At 37.6% G+C, this 16,456-nt stretch overlaps 1 protein-coding gene across 1 annotated transcript in view; it reads right to left on the bottom strand.

Annotated features, from left to right (window-relative positions):
• ZYG11B (zyg-11 family member B, cell cycle regulator) overlaps nucleotides 1–14,986 on the bottom strand; it is a 62,772-nt gene extending 47,786 nt beyond the window's left edge. Inside the window, exons 1-3 of the mRNA XM_029948117.1 lie at nucleotides 14,822–14,986; nucleotides 2,709–3,463; nucleotides 1,488–1,532 (exon numbers count right to left, since the gene is read on the bottom strand). Coding sequence (XP_029803977.1) covers nucleotides 1,488–1,532; nucleotides 2,709–3,463; nucleotides 14,822–14,834 — 813 coding nt within the window. The 5' untranslated portion in view covers nucleotides 14,835–14,986. The remainder of the gene's footprint in view (nucleotides 1–1,487; nucleotides 1,533–2,708; nucleotides 3,464–14,821) is intronic.
• Nucleotides 14,987–16,456: the final 1,470 nt, after the last annotated feature.

The raw sequence follows: 16,456 nt of genomic DNA on the forward strand, positions 1-16,456 counted from the left end.
AGTCTGCTTAAGATGCTCTCCCTCACCCTCTGCCCCCCTTCCCCATTCATGCTCTTTTTCTCTTTCTAAGGAAAGAAAAGAAAAAAGAGAAGAGAAAGCCAAGAAAAGATCATAGTTGTGGAGAAGTGGAAGATTGAGGAAACGGATGGTAACAGAAAAGCAAATTGGGTGGGAAAATGTTGATGACAGAAATTCTATGGCAAGTAGAACTTAAGATTCTCAACCTGAGACAATGAGATGTACTGGAAAGGCACATGCTTTAGCATCAAAGAGTCCAAGACGCAAAGGTAGACTCTGATATCAGCTGGCTATAACCATTAAAGACATTTCCTCTCACTGAAGGCAATAATACCTCTCTCAGAGAGTTAAGAAATCCAATTAAGTAACACACATGAAAGTGTAATAAACAAAACACTTGTTCTTATATCCACCAATTCAGAGTATTACATAATGTCTTATAAGGAATATTAGAGAGTCACAGTGTCTCTATTTCTTGCATTCCTTAGTGTGACCTAAAAAACTGAGGCTTGTAAAGACAAAAAGCCAATCTCAAGTAATTTAAAGCATCACAATACTAAGACAATCATTTCAGACAAGTTTATCATCAACTTTGCTAAACTGGATGATTTTTTTAAGTCTTTATTTATCTGTCATAAATAAGTCTGCAAAATCCACTAGAAAGCAGTCTCTCTGCCCCTCCCAACTTGCTTGCTTTCTCTCTCTCTCTCTGTCTCTTTCTCTCCCTTTTTCCCTCTCTCGAAATAAATAAACTTTAGAGAAGGGGCACCTGGGTGGCTCAGTCAGTTAAGCATGACTACAGCTCAGGTCATGATCTCATGGTTCATGGGTTCAAGCTCCATGTCAGACTCTGTGCTGACAGCTCAGAGCCTTGAGCCTGATTCAGATTCTTTGTCTCCTTCTCTCTCTCTGCCCCTCCCTTGCTTGCACTCTGTCTCTCTGTCACTCAAAAATAAATAAAGATTAAAAAAAATTATTTGGAAAAAGCTTTAAATTAAGTCATATTTGTTTAATATTCTCATACATAATATTGTGTATCTTCCAGATTCTTAGCACAATACAGTTTAAAGCATATATACGTGTGTGTATAGTATATATAAAAAATATATGTGTGACATATATTTAAATATATATTTAAATGTGTATGTGTGTATATATATTTAAACCACACACACAATGTTGGCATATGATATTTGATTGTCTGACTCCCTCACTAAATTATAAGCTCCATGAGGGCAAGATCATGTCAGTCTGGCCTCACCATCAAATCCCCATGCCCAGCAAAGTGCCTCTTGCATAGGCACATAAACATTGAATGAATAAAAAGAGTGACTCAAAATCATTTTTTACATTCTATTTTTTAAGTCTAAATTTACAAATAATTTAAGAACTTAGATGTTCATAAGATATTTATAACTAACTTTTCCTTTTCCTCTTTTGAGTCAATGATAGTTACTCAAAAAAGATACCTTGCCATTTGGGTCACAATATCCACTTCTGGGCCATCCTTGACTCTGCTCCAGGTAGGATCAAAAGATGTTTCTGCTTAAATAGTATTGATAGTAGGGAGAAAAATAGGCTCTGGAATTAAATGTAAATCCAGATGTTGGTTCTAACTAACATAAATCATATAATTTCTATGAGTCTATGTTTCTCATCTTTAAAAGTAGGGGGAAGTTAATACCTATTAATGTAAAGTATTTAGAGGATACAGTGTATATTAGAAAAATATTAGTTTTTCTTAAACTTGCCGTAATTCTATCCTTCATGGTCTGACTCAGATACTATTTTTTCCATCAAGCCCCAAGTTCTCCAGCTAGAAGAAATTTTTCCTACCCTTACAGCAATTAAATCCTTGGATTTACAGTGGTTTATAATTGTACCCTCATCACTCCTGTCAGATTTAGCTCCTTGGAGACAGATCCTGTGTGTTTTTCATCTTTGAATCTCAAGCTATACCAAGCAGATGAATTTAAACCGTTAGGCATTAAAAAACCTTAAGAAAAGCAAAATTTCACCATTTCTACAGTAAAGATCTCCTTGGAGAACTTGACTTCCCAATGGATATTAATTCAACAAGAACTTTTTTAAAGTAATCTATTAGTGGGGCGCCTGGGTGGCTCAGTCGGTTGAGTATCTGACTTTGGTTCAGGTCATGATCTCATGGTTCATGGGTTTGAGCCCCACATTGGGCTCTGTGCTGACAGCTAGCTCAGAGCCTGGGGCCGGTCTTCAGATTCTGTGTCTCCCTCTCTGGCCCTCTCCTGCTCATACTGTCTCTCTCTCTCTCTCTCTCTCTCTCTCAAAAATAAAAATAAAATAATCTATTAGAAATGGTATGTTTCAGTGGTTCAAAATACCCAAACATTACCACATTGAGAATTATCACTTATCCATGGCCTAGTAGGACTTGCACTTTATATATATGATTATTAATTTTCAGAATTCTGTAAGAGTATCTGTTTTACAAATAAGCAGAAACCCAAAAAGTAACATCATAGCTTGCTCTGAGTCACAAAGCAAGTAAGCTAGGATTTTTATCAGGACTCTCTCACTCTAAAGCAAGGCCTTTCCACTGTATGATGCCCTTTCACGACCATGGTCCATATATTGTTAGACATTCATCTTAATGGAGTCTTATGCAAACTAAGACATTGGTCAGCCTAACAAAATAATACTTAAAGTCTAACCTTCAAATGTCCTTCGCCGGTGAGGAATTCAGAGTAACCTGCATCAGTGGCCAGCAAACCTACAAACTGCATGCTGGGCCGTTGTTGTATAAAGGCTTCAACAGCTTTATCTGTCACATGCTTTCTCCCAGAAACATCTAGTGAGACGAGGTTGGGTAGGATGTCCTTTTGTTCTAGTAAGCGAAGAGCTATGTCTGATGTAAACTGTTTATCATCTGAAATGTCAAGATGATTCAGATGTTTTAGTTCCCGAACAACATCCAGTATCTGGGTAGTTGTCATTTTTAAACATTTCAAGTGGTGCATGGTTAGAGACTTGAGTCGGTCTTTGCAGGCCAGCAAAGCTGTGATGTCTGTGATCGAGGTGTTAGAAATATCCAGGCTCTCTAATCTTGGCAATGAGGCAACTTCAGCCAGGTCTTCATTGTAAAAGAGAACGTTAGTGATGCTTAATGCTCGAAGGCCAGAAAGCCGGCTGAAGCATCGCTCGTAAGGATCTTCGAGGGAGAGAGTTAATGAGTTCAGCACTAGGCACTGGAGATTTTGCTGGATCCATTTGTTACTGCCAAGCCCACTGATAATGTCTGTAATTGTGATGTCAGCATTCACACCTGTGGCATCAAGTTCCACTAACTTGTGGTGACAGAAGGCTTTTCGGAAAGCAACGGCAGAGATCTTGGCCTTGCGAATGCAAGCTCGCTTTAAGCGCATCTGGTTGCCCCTGAAAATGCCTACAGTTCCATCATTCAGTAGACCTGGAAAAAAATAAGCAGCACTTTAATTTCAAAAAGTGATTAAAGAATGGCTAAAATTTCCAGCATACTTTACATTTCGAAAGTGCATCCATGTAACTGTATTTCATATAATATATGTAACAATTCCACGAGGTAAGAATATTATTATCTACAACTTATAAATGAGTAAACCGGGGCTCAGAAAAGTAGCTTTCCAAGATCAGAGAGCTAGTAAGTGGCAGAATCAAGGCTGTGGTAAATATTACAGATATTCACTGATATCTGGTTCTACTTGCCTTCCTGGACACAGAGACAACTACATTTCCCAGCCCATCCTTGGAGTTAGATGGGGCCATGTGCCTAGTTCTGGCCAATGGGCTATAAGTTGAAAGACCTGCAAGTCAATGCATGATTTCCCATGTTATTTTTTCCTGCCATTTCAAATGAGTCTTCAAGTTCTAGACAGTATAGTTTTCTGAGAGTGGTGTCTCCATCAGCTTAGATCCAAGGGTAACCATGGAACAGAACCCACCATGTACTTGCAGAATTTATGTACCATAAATGAGGTATAAATAAACTTAGTGTTAAGCTTTTGAATCTGGGGAATTAATGTTACCACTACATTATGAGTTTATTCTTCAATTTCACTGTAACACATTATCATACACACACACACACATATATTTACCACATGCATGTCTATAATTCATTGAACCACTGGCTAGATCCAAATGTTATTAAAAGGATCTAGAGGTTATAATCCCCTTCTGTCAGATGAATTCAAAGTGGATATGGCAACTTCTGAAACTCCTTTAGAGAGCTGCCTGATCTTAATAGTGCCAGAAGTATATGATGCTTTGGAATGACATCTATCTCAACAATATCAAGAATCAATTAAACAACATTTACTGTAAAAGAAATAATGGCTATCCCAATATAAGGTGGCTTATGAATAGTTTGGGGTAAGTGAATAGTTGGGACCAGGTCAATAAATAGCCTGGAGTCAAGGGGAAAACTCTAAGTCGTACTTCAGCAGACTCATACTAAAAATAGAATTTGGGTGGCTAACCCGTCACTCTTAAATCAGAACTAAAGTATTTTTTTTTAAGGGAGCACTGCTTTCTAGTGGATTTTGCAGACTTATTTATGGTTAAAGAGTTAAAAATCAAGAGAACCTTTACCTATCACAGTGGACAAAAATGACTATACATTAAGAATTCCAGGGGCACCTGGGTGGCTCAGTAAGTTAAGCATTGACCTTGATCTTGGTTCAGGTCAGATCTCACAAGTTCGTGAGATAGAGTCCTACACTGGCCTCTGTGATTACAGCATGGAACCTGCTTGGATTCTCTCTCTGCCCTTCTCCCATTCTCTCTCTATCTCAAAATAAATAAACAGAGGCACCTGGGTGGCTTAGTTGGTTAAGTGTCTGATTTCAGCTCAGGTCATGATCTCATAGTTCGTGGGTTCGAAACCCGTATCAGGCTCTGTGCTGACAGCATGGAGCCTGGGGGCTGCTTCAGATTCTGCGTGTCTCTCTCTCTCTGCCCCTCCACCACTTGTGCTGCCTCTCTCTCTCTCTCAAAAATAAATAAACATTTAAAAGAAAAAAGGAAGGAAAAAAAGGAAGAAAGAATTCCATTATTTAAAAAAAAAATCCATTATTGTGGAATTACTGTGCTGTCCAATACAGTAGCTACTTAGCACACATAGCTACTGAGCATTTGACATGCAGACAGTCCAAACTGAGGGATGCTGTAAGTGTAAAATACATATCAGATTTTGAAGATATAGCACAAAAAAATGTAAAATATCTCATTAATAATTTCTTATTAACCATATGCTTAAATGTTATTTTGGATATATTAGGTTGAATAAAATTATGAATTAGGTTCATGTGTTTCTACTTTTTAAGTGTGGTCACTTGTAAATTTAAAATGTCATGGGACACCTAAGTGGCTCAGTCGGTTAAGTGTCCAACTTCAGCTCAGGTCATGATCTCACATTTTGTGAGTTCGAGCCCCACATTGGGCTCTATGCTGACAGATCAGAGCCTGGAGCCTGCTTCATATTCTGTTTCCCTCTTTCTCAGCCCCTCCCCCACTCACACTCTGTCTCTCTCTGTTCTCAAAAATGAATAAACGTTAAAAAAATTTTTTTAAACTTTCATATGTGACTCACATTTGTGGCTTAAATTCTATTTCTATAGGCAGTGCCATTCTAGAGATAGCCTTAAACCACCTCAGTTCTATTTCAGGGGAATTAATTAAATAATTCACGGTAAGTTTCCAGTCATTGAACAGTTATTAAACAATTATTATATGTCAAACACTACCAAATGTTTTTACAAAGAAAAATAAGATATGACCCTAAACTCAAAGAATTAAAAATTCCATTGAGTAAAAGTCTCAAACAATGGTTAACAAACTAAAGTATACAGTATACCATAACTAAGTACAAAGTACCATGGAAACAAAGAAAAGGAAGCAACTCATCATGCCTGAAGATCTAGAAAGATTCAATGGAAGAGATGATCTTTGAGTAGGTCCTTCAAAGACGAAGAAAAATTCAAGGATGCAGAAAGGTGAGTGAGATTAAGTGAAGAATAAACAGCATAAACAAAGTCTTAGCATACATATATCAAATCACGCTTTACACTTGAAATTGACTTATATGTCAATTTTATCTCAATTAAAAAATGCCTTCCCAAAGGCCTCAGAGATGTGAAAACACAAAACACATGTGGTTAGAAAATGGCAAGTAGTTCTACATTGCTTGAACATAAGAAAGGGGTAGAGCTGCATTTCCCTGATAAAGAGGGGAAGAAGAATGTAGGCAAAGACCTAGATGAGTAAGAACATAGTACAATCCCAGAAATTTAAGCATACAAGTGGGGAAAGACAAGAAACAAGGTGGGAAGGTGAGTTGGGGCCTAGATCATGCATGCTGAAAGATAAAGAGAGGAAAAGCAGATCAGCTAGGGACCTTGGGACCCAAAGAATGACATGATGAAGTTCCTGAAGTTTTTTTTCCTTGCCTCATATACCCCACTTAACGTTGAAGCACTTGGCAACCCAGAAATGCAGACAAGCACAGATGAAAAAAAAAAAGGCCGCCCCCCCCAAATCTTTTCATTCTAGCTAAAGAACCAGGAAGAACGCAACCTAGCAAGACAAAAAACTTTTATTTTTAAGATTTAATTTTTGCAAGTAATCCCTACACTCATCAAATCTACAATCTCAAAATCAAGAATCCTATGTTCCACTGACTGAGCCAGCCATGCACCCCTAGACAGAAAGCTTATAGGCAGTAACTACTTCAGCCAACCACTACAGAAAAGACTGTGGTCTCACCCTCACCTATACCAGCATATGCCAAGAGGGGAACCTAGACTTTTACCCTTGTTAGCTGTAACTAGTTGCCCCAATCTCCCCACAGGAAGGTGTTAGAGAAGGTGAGCAGGGAGCCAGGTCTCTCATCCTTCTTGGGTTGAGAAACTGCCAGTTTCTCCCCTGTGGTGGCAGTGGATACCACCTGGGGAGCTTGGACTTTCACATCCATCTGGCAGTAATGAGGTGCTCCTCCCCCTCCCTGCTGGGATGGTTTCATACAAAGCCTGATGAAGAGTCAAGCCTTTTGCCAATGCCCAACAATAAGTAATGAGGCCACCTCACCCCAACGTCAGTGAACGCCAAATGGAAGAGAAATGAGGTAGCCACACCCCTATCTGCTAGGAAGATATCAGTAGAATCCTAGTGGGGGACCAGAACTCCATCCCTTGCGTAACAGTATGAGAAACCCCATGTCTTGGGTGTCAACAGAAGTCAAGAGGGGAACCAGAACATCTGCCCCAATCTGGCGATAACAAGGTAGTACCCCTACCTTCTTCTGCTGGAATGGTGTCAGGGACACAAACTAAAATAGAAAAGTCCCATAATAATTCAAATGTCTAGATGTCAATCAAAAATCACTTATTATACCAAGGAATCATTTATCATAACATAAGATCTCAAAATGAAAAAAGATAATTTACAGATGTTAACACTGTAAAAGAAATGTTAAAATTATTTGACAGATTTTAATACTTTTTAAAAAATGTTTATTTACTATTTTGAGAGAGAGAGAGAACAGGCAGGGGAGAGGCAGAGAGAGAGAGAAAGACACAATCCCAAGCAGGCCCTGCACTGTCAGTGATGATCCCAACACAGAGCTCAAACTCACAAATTATGATATCATGACCTGAGCTGAAAGCCTAACCGACTGAGCCACCCAGGCGATACTTGACGTATTTTAAAGAAGCCATCATAAAAATGCATAAGTGAGCAATTATAAGCAAGCTCAAAAGAAATGAAAAAATAGCCTCAGCACATAGAAAATATAAAAAGAACTAAATGGAAATTTTAAAGATGAAAAATAAAATGATGGTTGAGCACAACAATAGAACAGAAGGAACAATAGAAAAAAAATTGGTGATCTAAAAGATAAAACAACAGGGGTGCCTGGGTGGCTCAGTCAGTTAAGCGTCCAGCTTTGGCTCAGGTCATGATCTCACGGTTCGTGGGTTCAAGCCCCGCAACGGGCTTTGTGCTTGCAGTTAAGAGCCTGAAGCCTGCTTCGGATTCTGTGTCTCCCTCTCTGTCTGCCCACCCCCCTCACATTCTGTCTGTCTCTCTCTCAAAAATAAATAAACATTAAAAAATTTTAACATAAAACAACAGAAATTACCCAAATTGAAATAACCGGAAAATATATAATACTGGGAAAAAAAATGAATAGAGCTATTTATGTAGCTGAAGTCCCAGAAGAAGAGAAAGAGGGCAGGGATGCAAAAATACTTAAAGAAACTACTCAATACTATCAGGATGACTCAAATAAAAAACAGTAATAATACCAAATGCTGGCAAGTATTTGGAGAAACTGAATTAGTCATATATTGCTGGTAGAAATATAAAATGGTACAGCTATTTTGGAAAACAGTTTGGCAATTTCTTAAAACCTAAACATGCAACTACCATACAATCCTAAAAATAGAACTCCTGGAAATTTATCCCAGAGAAATAAAGACTTATGTTCACACAAAACCTGCACATGGATGATTTATAGCAATATTCATAATATGAGATATTATATTCATGACCGCTAAAAACTGGAAACCCAGATGTCCTTTAGCAGATGAACGTTTATATAAATTGATGTATTCCAAAACACAGACTACTATTCAGCAATAAAAAAGAATGAACTGATACATGCAACAGTCTGATGAATCGCCTGAGATTTATACTGAATCAAAAATGCCAATCCCAAAAGGTTATATATTGAATGACACCATTTATGTAACATTCTTGAAATGACAAAATTATAGAAATGGTTGCCAGGGGATTGCAGAGGGGGATAGGGCAGGAGAGAAGTAAATGTGGCTATAAAAGGGCAATATGAAGGATCTTTGTGGAGATGGAAATCCTAACCATATCAATGTCAATAACCTGGCTGTGACATTGTACTATGGTTTTCCAAGACACTACCACTGAAGAAAGAGGATCTCATCCATATTACTGCAACTCCATGCGAAATCAACAATTATCTAAAAATACAAACTTTGGGATATTTTTAGTTGTGGTATTGTCTTACAGTTTTCCAAGACACTACCACTGAAGAAAGAGGACCTCACCTATATTAATCTAAAAACATAAACTTTAGTGGGGTGCCTAGCTGCCTCACTTGGTAGAGCATGTGACTCTTGATCTCAGGGTTGTAAGTTTGTACACAATGGGTGTAGAAATTACTTCAAAATAAAATGTTAAAAATTAAGTAAGTAATTAAAAACAAAGTGTAATTTGGAAAAGAAAGAGATCATTCTGAGGAAAATTTGAAGGTATGCTGACATGGAGTTAAGGGAATTCCATCCAATGACCTCAGTTTTCTTACTTAGAGTAAATGATAAAGAGTCTGAGGACAGCAGAGAACATGTAAAACAAACTTTAGGAGCACTGGGTAGCTGATCAGGGAAATTCTCAAGAATCCCTGGGAAGTGCTGAGAGACCCCACTCTTACATCACGGACATGCCTCCTCACCATGCAGGTCTCAGCGAGTTACTGCCTCCCTGGAGAAGCTTTCTCTGACCCTCCAATCTACAGTAGATGCCTTCCTTTTTTACTCTCCCTGACAGAGAATTGATTCCAAGTTGTAATTCCATATATATTTGTTTGCTCCTTAACTACAGTTACGTAAGTTGAGAAGTCCCACTGAATTATATGTTCCATGAGAGCAAGATTTCTGTGTTCAACAGTGTGCACTCAATAACTAACAGAACACCAGGTACACAACAGGTGTTTAATAATTATCTTTTTCTCCAGAACTTCCTTCTTATACATTTTACTTCTACTAGGCCTCTTCTGAACCCACTAGTAATTCCTTCCACACAAATCTTAAGGATCTTCCGGTAAGGACTCTTACACAACCCAAAAATGGAAATAGATCCTGAGTTAGGATCAATGTTTTCCTGTTTATGCCACAAAATATATCTGCACATATTTTTTAATGTTAGTTTTGTCTTTTATAGATGAAACTTTAGACTCTTCAGTTAAGAGGGGGCCAGTGGTGCAATGAATAGACTCTTCAGTTAAGACTGATTTTAATCTTATAGTGACTGTCACAGTACATTACAAACTTTGCTCTCAAATTTTGATATCATACACATATGTTTTGTAAAATAGGTTACTCCTGGCCTCTCTGTGTTAATCTATATTAAGTAAATTTTTCTCTTTTTAAAAATATTTATTTATTATTGAGAGAGAGGAGCGGGTAGGAGGGGTAGAGAGATGGAGACAGAGGATCCAAAGCAGGCTGGGTGCTTTCAGCACAGGGCCCAGTGTGGGGGCTCGAACTCAAGAACCATGAGCTCATGACCTGAGCCAAAATCAAGAGTCGGAGGCTTAACCAACTGAGCCACCCTGGCACCCCAAGTAAATTTTTCTAATAATTAACTTTAAAGGTAATTAATAATTACATTTAATAGTAATAGAACTAAAACAGCAAAGAATTTTTTAAAAGAGCACAATATCTAGAAATCAGTCCTGTGTTTAAGTCCTGGTTCCAACGTTTATTGGCTATTTGACATTAGACAAATTATTCCACAAGTCTAAGACTCCCTATCCATAAAATGTGAAAAATTACATCTCTCACAAGGACTGCTATGAAGATTAAATAAGACAATATATTAAAAAAAGCATTCTGCAAACTGAAAGCACTACCCAAATGTCATTACTACATCTGAAGGAAACATTTCCAGATAATCTTCCCCTTCTTTCAAAAACCAACACATTAAAGAATCACCTACTTTTCCCCATGACCAATATTGTACTTACTACAGTATATTTAAGTTAAATCTTCCTTTATTGTCATACTATCTACATGGGGTTGTTAGTTGGCAGCCTGTCCCCTTCAGATGATCAATTCTTAATTTGTTATGGTTAAAGAACCAAGGGGGGCACTTGGTGGCTCAGTCAGTTAAGCATCTGACCCCTGATTTCAGCTCAGGTCGTATCTCTCAGTTCATGGGATCAAGCCCCATGCTGGGCTCTGCACTGAGAGCCTGCTTAGGATTTTCTTTCTCTCTCTCTCTCTCTCTCTCTCTCTCTGCCTCTCCCCCACTCATTCTCTCTCTCTAATAAATAAACCAACATTAAAAAAGAAAGATTTTTCTCAAAAAAAAAAAAAAGACCCAAGGTAACTAGAACCATGTATATTTAAGAATATGCTCCAGATTACCTACACTGATGTGGTATTATTTAGGAGTATTAGTGGGACAAGGTGGCTTAGGACCCTCCTACTCCACCATCGTTCTCAGTACTGCTATTCAAGAATATGCTCTAAATGAAGGTTCCTCAAGAACCTCAAGAAGTGAAGTACAGAAGCCTAAATGCAAGGATTTTGCCCCAAAGCATTTTTTATTTCTTTCTGGTTTAGGCTTTAGACAGCAGAGATGGTCAGCAATGTGACTTCCAAATAAGCGGGGTACTCCTCTGGAAGTATGAACTCCCAGTCACCTGGAAAGTCCAGTTGGCTATTCCAGATGCAATCCATAATGTTTCATAAGGTATTGCTCTTTTCAATTTAATCTCCAAACAGAAGGCTGTGCATGTCACAGTGTATCAGTTTAGATTGGGTACAGAGGTATTACCATTAGGTGACAAAATTCTTATTCTGATTCTTAACTCTTACACACTCATTCCCTGGAAAGATTTAGCACCATGACACAGAATAAGCAAAGATTATGGCAAGAGAATCAAAGATCCTAATAAGTAGAACTCCTTACCATCTGGCTTATTTTATTTAAGAAAAACCTTTTTTTAAACATTTATTTATTTTTAGAGACAGAGTGAGATGGAGCATGAGCAGGGGAGGTGCAGAGAGAGAGGGAGACACAGAATCCGAGGCAGGCTCCAGGCTCTGAGCTGTCAGCACAGAGCCCAACATGGGGTTTGAAACACTAATCGTGAGATCATGACCTGAGCCAAAGTCATAGGCTTAACCAACGGAGTCACCCAGGTGCCCCAGCATCTGGCTTATTTTAATAATACCTGCCAACAATATCATTACTCTTTTGAATTGGGTAAATAAGAACTTTTGAATGTAAATAAGCCAACTATTTTATAAAATCATTATGCTATTAGAAAAAATACTATAAATCCTAAAAGTATTCATAGGACTTCTTCCATTTTACTATGAAAATTTTATAATACAAAGAAAAACTGATGAAACAACTTTTAAAAATCATGACAAAAGTTGGCAGTATGTTCTTTTGCATATTATCAGTAGTATTCACTTGTTTTTGTTTTTCAATTTTTCATACTTTAGTTATTATCTCTTAATCTACATTTGACAAATACATAAGTTGAATTTCAATCTTGCAATGTAATATATAATAAAGCCTAGAATTACTGTAAGGCTTTTTTCCACAGATTTCTACTTTAAAAATTTTTATATTTACTTTTGAAGTATAGTTGGTATACAATGTTATGTTAGTTTCAGGTGAATAGTATCCACCCTTGATTATCTGAAAATGAATATGATTTTTGCAAAGAGATTAAATAATTCAGAACATTTTTTGGCAAATAAGGCAGGTAATCACATTGGGGTAACACAATGGGAGAGGAGGTTATTTCTCTGACTCTCAGTTTCCTCATCTGAAAGTAGCTTGCAAAGGAGAGGTAGAAAACACATTTTGATGAAGCATATAGCCTCTCCAAGACACTACTTATAATTATTTAGTTACACTTAAAAACCACTTCCATAATTTTACTTATATAAAGCATCTGATACAGTGCCTGGTATGTAATAATAAGTATTCAATAACTGTTAGTTGCTATTATTAGCTATCAGTAGTTCTATTTCAAAAACAACCTGGCAAAGTTAAAATTGTAGTTAACATTTATTCTTTTTTTTAATGTTCATTTTTTTATTTTGAGAGGAAGAGGGAGAGAGCATTTGGGCATGGGGAAGGGGCAGAGAGAAGGGGGGACAGAGGATCCAAAGAGGGCTCTGCACTGACAGCAGTGAGCCCAATGCAGGGCTTGAACTCAAACTGTGAGATCATGATCTGAGCTGAACTTGGACACTTAACCGACTGAGCCACCCAGGCGCCCCAACATTTATTCATTTGATTTACAAGATTAGTTATATGCATGTATATTTAAATTGAGTATGTTAAGCATAATCATTAAACTAAGACTAATAAGAAATGTTGGGGCGCCTGGGTGGCTCAGTCAGTTGAGCGTCTGACTTCGGCTCAGGTCATGATCTCATGGTTCGTGGGTTCGAGCCCCACGTCGGGCTCTGTGCTGGCAGCTCAGAGCCTGGAGCCTGCTTCCAATTCTGTGTGTCTCTCTCTCTCTGCTCATGGTCTGTCTCCCTCTGTCTCTTAAAAAAAATAAATGTTAAAAAAAATTAAAAAATAAAGACCTTTAAAAAAAAAAAAGAAAGAAAGAAATGTTGGCACTGTCATAATCTCTTAAATTATTGCCCAGCTCTGAAAGGGATCTTTAACTTTACCATATATAGTACCTTTGAAATTTACCCTACTTCCTTTTGGCAGGCTAGAGAATTCAGAGACCACACACTTGAGCAATTTAGTGCAAACTAAGGAGTGCAGATGTCTTCTTTCCAAAATTATTCCCAAATGCCTCAATTACAGCCTCATTTCTTCCACCCTTCCTTGGAATGCATTATCTGGATTCAAATTTAATATATTTTTAAGGCCAGAGCAAAAATGTATAGAATTATCTGGAATCCAGGAGCAGGGATATCTCTAATGGGGATGTAGAAAGGTTGTGCGGCAGTGAAAAACGCACAGACTTGGAATCAGACATGTAAACCAGGACTCTGGCATTGTGACCTTTAACAAGTTACTTCTCTGAACCTAGGTTTCCTTATCTGCTTATAAATAAATGGGATAATAAAGGCTATTTTAGAGGGTTTTTAAGAAAAAATCAAGAAAAACATAAAATGCCTGGCATGTAACAGGCAATCAATAAATGATAGTTATCATTATCGCCACATTTTCTTTCTATTTTATAGTTGTGGACAAATTTTATTTCCTACTTGTAAGAGTTTATAAACCAGAAATACATAAAGGCATTATCTCTTTATCAACTTAAAACTTAGGCAGAAATAACAAAAATCCTCAATATATATAAATAATCTCAGAGAGAAGATTTTCCCAATTTACTTTCAGAATTTGTTTTTGAAAACAGAAGTACTAAATTAGCTATGCTTTCCCAATTCAAAGGTCAACAGCAAAAGCCAGTTTTTCCCTAACAGTGTTTATTCTCCCACTGCCAAATGAAGACACAAGGCAGTTGGTTGAGCATCTGACACTTGATCTCAGCTTGGGCTGTGGTCCCTGGGCTGCGAGACTGAGTCTTACATGAGGCTCTGCACTGGGCATGGCGTCTGCTTGGGATTCTCTCTTTCCTGCTGCCCCTCCCCTGCTTGTGTGTGGTTTTGTTTTTGTGTTGTTGTTTTTTTTCTCTCTCTCCCTCAAAAGAAAAAAGGAAAAATGTAAGGTATTTTATGCCAGTAAATTTCTAAATGGATATTCTAAAACTTTAGATAAATTATTTTTGCCATTAGAAAAGCAGGAGAAGAAGAAGAAGAAGAAGAAAAGAAAGATAAAAGACAATTTTCCCAGATTAGAAAAGAAAAATGCTTATTCCAAATTACACAGTAAGGGGCAGGATAGGCAAAAATAAATGAATTTCTTTTCCTGGAATCAGACTCATCTGGCCTTTTCTAAGAAAATGATTAAATGGCTACAGCAGCACTTCAAAATCCAATGCCAATTAACAGCACATAATTCTGGTTTCCTGTTTAGTTTTTACCATGAAAGGCCATGGTCTGAAGCAGTCGATCAGCCACCTCCTGTGGGAATACTCCAGGTTCCTGAAGACACAATGTTCCATCTTGTCTTGCTGAACAGAACTTCTCAAGGTGAGTAGTCAGGAAATTCAAGCAGATATCAAGTAAGGAATACGGAGATGCCTCCTCCTTGGAGCCCAGGAAAAACATAAAAGGAACACAAAAGCCAACAAGTTAGTTTCCAGAAAAGTAGGGAACAAACCTCATTTTCTCGTTCAACAAGTATTTTTATTCCCTCCACCACGTTAGATACTGTGTTAGGCAGTGGGAATACAAGTGGTGACCCATGTTCTTCAAGAAGCGGAAGAGAAACACTTAAACAAGTATTTACATAAAGTACATTAAATACTGTATTAGAGGACATACAGGGTAGTATGTAAGTACAAGCAGGGTGCCCTAGTCAGTCAAGGAGGTCAGGAAGACCTCAGAGGTAGAGCAGATTAATCTCCTTAAGTTACTACTCATGACCCTTCCCTGCTCAAACCTTGAATGGACTTCCATAGGCCTGAAGAGAGAAGACAAAATTCTTAGATTATTAGACTGATGCTTCAGTCCTTCCAAAATCTAGCCCCATTTTACTTTCCCACTTGATTCCCACAAAATCCCCATCTGAATTTGGTAATTCAAATATGATTAATTTATTTGGGTAAAAGAATTTGCTACAGGTGTTAGCATCCTCACAATATAAAAGGTTAACCCCGTTATTCAAGTCTGAAGAATAAAGAACTAATCTAATAATAATAAGTAATAAGTACAAAGATTTAAGTGTAAGTGCTTTAATTATGGAAATAAATACTCTATAATAATAATATAACTATATAGGAGCTATTATGCATTACATGCTTTCTATGCAACTGTACTGAGTATCTTACATGAATTATCCATTATTTCATTTATTCTTTCACTCCTATTCCAAAAAGTAGTGAAGCATTATCTTCATTTTTAAAGTTTTAATTGGAAACTGGTTCAGAAAAGTATCATCTTTCTCATCATTCTGCACATAGTGATAAAGTATAGCTTCAAATTAAAACCTGACTCAGGAGAACAAATCTTAACCACATTATACTACATGTGACATTTTAATGGCAGCCATTAAAAAGTATAGTTCAAAGATATATTACTGACATAGAGAGGTACTCAGGAGGTAAGGTATAAAAATAGCTTATAGAACTTCCTCAACCTGATAAAGAGTATGAAAAACCCAGTCAGTATCATACTTAATGTTTAAAGTCTGAATGTTTCCCCACTAAACTCAGGAATCAGACAAAGATACCTGCCTTCACCACTTCTATTCAGTACTGCAGTGAAGGTCTAAGAATTAAGCAAGAAAAAGAAATAAAAAGCATACAGATTGTAAAGAAAAAGTAAAACCATCATTATTTGCAGGTGACATAAACTTGTGTAAAGAAAATCCTAAGGAGGGCACTTGGGTGACTCTGTTGGTTGAGTGTCCGACTCTTGATTTTGGTGAAGGTGATGGTCTCACGGGTTGTAGTATCGAGGCGTGGGTGGTGCTCTGTGGTGAAGTGGAGAGCCAGCTTGGGATTCCCTCTCTCCCTCTCTCTCTCTGACTCTCCCCAAATAGTGCGTTCCCTCTC

This window comes from Suricata suricatta, chromosome 8 (assembly GCF_006229205.1).
Source record: "Suricata suricatta isolate VVHF042 chromosome 8, meerkat_22Aug2017_6uvM2_HiC, whole genome shotgun sequence".
Lineage (NCBI taxonomy): Eukaryota > Metazoa > Chordata > Mammalia > Carnivora > Herpestidae > Suricata > Suricata suricatta.